Genomic DNA, 5000 nt, shown 5'->3' with positions numbered 1-5000 from the left:
CAAGATTTTTAAGGAGCACCAACTCAGATAGCAAATCTCTTTTCTCCTTTTGTGAAGCGTCCTCTATTTCGTAAGAGAATTAAGAAATAACTTGAAGAGATGGTTCTGTCTTCAATCTTGACTCGGGGATACTCAGAAAAAATCCGAGTGCTCCTGGCAAAGCTCTCAACGGTCTCTCTGTAGCACATTGGTAGAGCATCCGATCTAGTAATCGGAAGGTCGTAGGTTCGACTCCGGCAAAAGAACACTCGGATTTGTCCAGAGTATCCCCGAGTCAACACCGAAATACAATATCATCTCTTCGTTTCATCTCCCATGGTTAACAATTTCCATCTTAGAAAACAACAATACAGTTCTCGAAGAAAATGTCATGTATACAACAGTTTACTGGGATTCTGACACGATAGACAGATCACAAAATTAACTGTCTCGTACCCGTCAAGCCGGATGCTTGCAAATGTCTATGTCCTGCACAACAAGGATGGTTTCCACCAAGAGAATATGACGCATGACGCAATATAGCAAATCCCTGAGTCCCATAATAATTATTTGCAATCCATTTTCGACGGATTCAGCACATGTTGCAATGGTTATTTAATGTTCCCATGACCCGCATATTCGTTTCACATTACCCAACCACTAAGGTTGTTGAAATAACTGCGCATTTCAACAAAGATCTAGAGTTTTGATAGAAATGTGGGAAAATATAGGGCAGTCGATTTCTTACCTCATATTCCATTCATTCGACTTACTTTTAGATTTTTCGAACTAAGAGTTGTTTCTCTTCGTGGTTTCAAAGACCGCGTGCAAAGAAAGTCCTGTCTGCTAGCCTGAGGCTAATGAATTTTGCGATCGGGCCAGTAGATTTTAGCTTTTACTTGCCCCACGGGCAAGGGTTTTTTGGAATTCCAATTTCAAGATTGCCATGTGTTTTAAATTCCCAGGTACATTTATGCGAACTGAAAGCCGTTTTTTTTTTTAGTTGATCTCACAAAGTGAAACCTGTTGAAACAAGAATTACGTACATTAAATTACACATATAGATGATTATCAAGAAAGAATAAAACAGTTAATTGAATAACGACCTAAGCGAGAAATGTAAGAAATACATGAAAGATATTGTGCATCAAATAGAAACTCGGGGTTTGGATTTTCCCGAGTTTCCATTTGATGCACAATATCTTTCATGTAATTAATTAAGGAATGGCTGAAATAAAAATTATTTAATTAAAACATGTAATAATTAATTGTTAATTAATTAATAAATAAATTTATTTGGAGTTAGTTAAAATGACTCTTGGGCTAGTAGATGCTAGCCACAGACTGCCCGAAGGGCATGCGGTAAAGGTGATTTTTATTGCAGCCTAAAAGAGATCAGTATTGGCTGTTGCAAGACTTAAATCGTTTGTATCAGTTTTTCCCCCAATAATCTAGAGCGGTTATTCCAAAAAAAAGAAAGCAAACAAATATCCCACAAGTACAAGAAAAAGGCTCACCTTGGACGCTCTTTACAGCGACTACAGTCCACCCAGATTTTCCAGCGATATCCCAGGCCAAAGCACGTGACACCACACCAAAGGCGCCACGCCCGATCACCTTCTCGATATTCAGGTTTTCTCGCGGTATTTCCCACTCGAGATCTCCAGAGAACATGGGGTTAATAACTTGTTGAGTGATAAGGTGACTGCAATAATTTAAACATAGCAAGTAAGTCACAGGTAAACTCTGTTCACCAAAGCCACGAATATGTTTGAATATCGACAACCATCAGACATGTCTTTTTTTCAAATAAAGAAAAAAAAAAAGACCAAATTATCTATGGAACCCAAGTTAGCGCTTATGGATATCAGAGTACCTTATTCATCAATAAAAAATTTACATATTAACCACTTCATAACAATAACCTTAACTTCGTTCTTAAACACGGTAATCATTCCTTAGGTTTAATTTCTCAATCTGGGCGTAATTTTAACTGATTCAGTTAAAAATTCAATTTCCTCATCATTCCGAAAGGCTTGGCTACTAAACATGCTATCGACCGCTAAAAATGACATGGACCGTTTACGAAAGGGAAATAAGCCGGGCGAAGTCAACTTTGACTTAAGGCTGTTTTATTTATTTATTTTTTGTTTTGTTTTTTGTTTTTGTTTCTTTGTTTTTTTTGCTTTGTTTTTTACTTTCCTGTCCTCATACGTACCACAGGCCGTTTTTGATACATCAATGGAGAATTCATACCAAACAACAACACTGGGATCTCCGTACCTTTCAGGATGCGTTTGATGTATGAACGATACTGTAAAATATTCATGTTACATGGCCATCTCATGCAAAGAACTCTATAATACATAACAATCAGGCAAACTCGTATTCATTATCTTAAGTTTTCTTTACTAGCGAAACGTGGAATCCGTCTCGGCATTGTTATAAGCATTCGTATGCGTCTGTGGTCGAAATCTACCGTCTAACCAAATGATTGCAAAAACCGACACTCCGACCAGTCTCCCTAAATTTTCTCGATTGCATGTCGTGAATCACATGTGGTTCAAAATAAAGAGAAGCAGTGCTGGCGCGGTGGCGAGATAATTCGCCTCCCATCAATGTGAACCAGGTTCGATTCCAGGACTGGGTGTCGTAAGTTCGTTGGTTCTCGACTCTGCTCCGAGATGTTATTTTTCTCCGAGCACTTAAAAAAAAGTTAAATAAATAAAAAGAAAAATAAAATTAAAAATAATAAAGAAAGTAATAAATAAAAAATAAAATAATAATAATAATAATAATAGTAATAATAATAGTAATAATAAATACAAAACAAAACAATGGTCTCCAGTCGCGTGTCCAGTGCAAGAAGACTTGTTCATCAAAGGCTTACAACTACCTTGGTCCCAGAAGTTTTTATTGAGCAGCGAGAAAGACCTCTGGTTTCCTTGGACTTTAGTCTCACTTTCATGGAGACACCAGGGTCAAGATCTAACCCTCAGGTTTCGCTTGGTTGATATTTTGACAAACACGCAAATCAATATGATTGGTTCGTTTGGTTGGTAATACCTAGGGGACGCGTGATTGCTAAGTTGCCAATGGTCCCTTTCGTAATTATTAATTTGACGCGTTCGACAGCTGGCGTCTGGTGCATGAAAGTGAGATTCACGTCCAAGGTAACCAGATGTTTTTCTCTTTCTTGTCACTTCGCGGCTCTCTTGCGGCTCAAGGAAAAAACTCTGGGAACAGGGTAGCTTATAACTAGACTAGACAAGAAACTTAGAGTAGTTGCTTTTCAGAAATTAGCGGTCTTGTCACTGGAGTACTTGGAAGACTGAACAAACAAGCTTTTTGTACTAAAAACGCCGACTAGCTTTGGAAGTCGAAACTCTCTTTTTATGCGTTATCAAACTCAGACCGAAACTTGGTAGTCGTGGAGTTGTGGGAAGTAGAATTTGAAATTAAAGTATAGGAGAGCTGCTACCTAATCAGAAAGATACGATAACTTCATATTTATTTATGGAAATGAAAACCAATATACTAACGTGTTTGCTCTGTCGGGGCTGTCATCTGAAAAGAAAATTAGGAAATTCATGAAGGTTATTTTAGTATTCATTAGACCAAACAAATCAAAAGCACAATAATTTGTGATAGTGCCTGGCTCGTGGAATTTGAAGTTCAGACGAAGAGTAATCACTCCTTCATTACCGTCACGCGATGATGACGCATTTGAAGTATGTGCAGATAATGACGATAACTTTTTCTTTCCTCTTGCAAACGAGAAAAGCGCGCTCATAGCAGTTTTCTTACAGAGTAACCGGCATGATTTTTACATGTTGAAAGAGTTGGAATATTCAAGGGTTCCCTAAACGAAAAACCCTCTCACACTAAAGAATAACTAACGGGAGGACCTACCGTTTCCAGTCAAATTTGTTTGCCATTCCTCCCCCACCCCCTGAAAATGTTTATTTCAGAAAAACAAAAAAAAAAACAAAAAAAAAAAACATGAAATTTAGAATTTCTTATTTTTACTCTCATGTTTCCCGAGCGCCACCATTTTGAATAACTGTGACGCCCCCTATTGTTCTTAAATGACCAGCGAGCTTTTGGTCTGTAACATCAAGGCAACTGTAACAAGTCGCAGGAACTTTGGAAACTAATTAATGGGGTTCTGATAATCATCTCTTTCAGATGAAAAAAAAAAAGCTTTCTTTCGAAGAAAGTATGACAATAAATTTGATTGTAAAAATTATTTTCTGTGGTTCAATGTCGGTCTTTTGTTGGAGTGAAGGTTTTCTTAACACGTTGACTCCCAAGAGTGATTGATATAAATTTTCTCCTCACAAGATAAATACATTTTTAAGCAAGCTGGTGGCAAGAATAAAGAAATTTATCACAAAGGCTTTTTTTCGTCCAGAGGTATCATCAAATTCCCATAACTGACAAAAAAAGCCCGTGTAGCAGCCAGTAAAATTAAAGGTCTCTGATATTCATCTCTTTGGGATAAAAAAGGGCTTTACTGAATTAAAAAAATAATAATAATAAATTTTATTGAAAACATTATTTACTTTAGAACCAAAAATATTGTTTTCCTGCTATGGAATCATAGGTCAGCTTTGATAAAACAAATTACAATACAAACAAGACTCATACATAAGAAACTAATCTGATGAATTGGACAGCCACAATACACTAATGCAACCTTAAATAGTGTGTTTATCTGTACTTTTATCTTTTATCCGCAAACTGGTCGCACTGTTCCACCAATGAATTCGAAACACTTATTGAGTGGAGTACCTTTCCAGAAAAACGCGTCACAGTACATCTGAAGAGAAGCAGGGTCGAGCAACTGTGGACTCCATCTGGTGATGCGGTTACAAATCACACTGAGGACAGGAACTGGCCTTCCAAAACGGGGAATCAGGTCGCTGTAGCCACAAGAATACGCCATTCTCCTCAATACCATGCACAAACCCTCCATTCCGTCACACACTGTTCGCTGAGCACAGGTAAACTGTTCTGGA

General features: G+C 37.6%; 1 protein-coding gene across 1 annotated transcript in view; it reads right to left on the bottom strand.

Moving 5' to 3' along the window:
- Nucleotides 1-5000, bottom strand: part of LOC137981741 (uncharacterized) — a 59044-nt gene that overhangs the window by 30974 nt on the left and 23070 nt on the right. Inside the window, exons 10-13 of the mRNA XM_068828799.1 lie at nucleotides 4774-5000; nucleotides 3522-3546; nucleotides 1497-1684; nucleotides 993-1002 (exon numbers count right to left, since the gene is read on the bottom strand). The exon at nucleotides 4774-5000 is cut by the window's right edge and continues 89 nt beyond it. Coding sequence (XP_068684900.1) covers nucleotides 993-1002; nucleotides 1497-1684; nucleotides 3522-3546; nucleotides 4774-5000 — 450 coding nt within the window. The remainder of the gene's footprint in view (nucleotides 1-992; nucleotides 1003-1496; nucleotides 1685-3521; nucleotides 3547-4773) is intronic.

Source organism: Montipora foliosa, chromosome 13 (genome assembly GCF_036669935.1).
Source record: "Montipora foliosa isolate CH-2021 chromosome 13, ASM3666993v2, whole genome shotgun sequence".
NCBI lineage: Eukaryota > Metazoa > Cnidaria > Anthozoa > Scleractinia > Acroporidae > Montipora > Montipora foliosa.
This window is presented reverse-complemented; position numbering and strand designations above follow the sequence as displayed.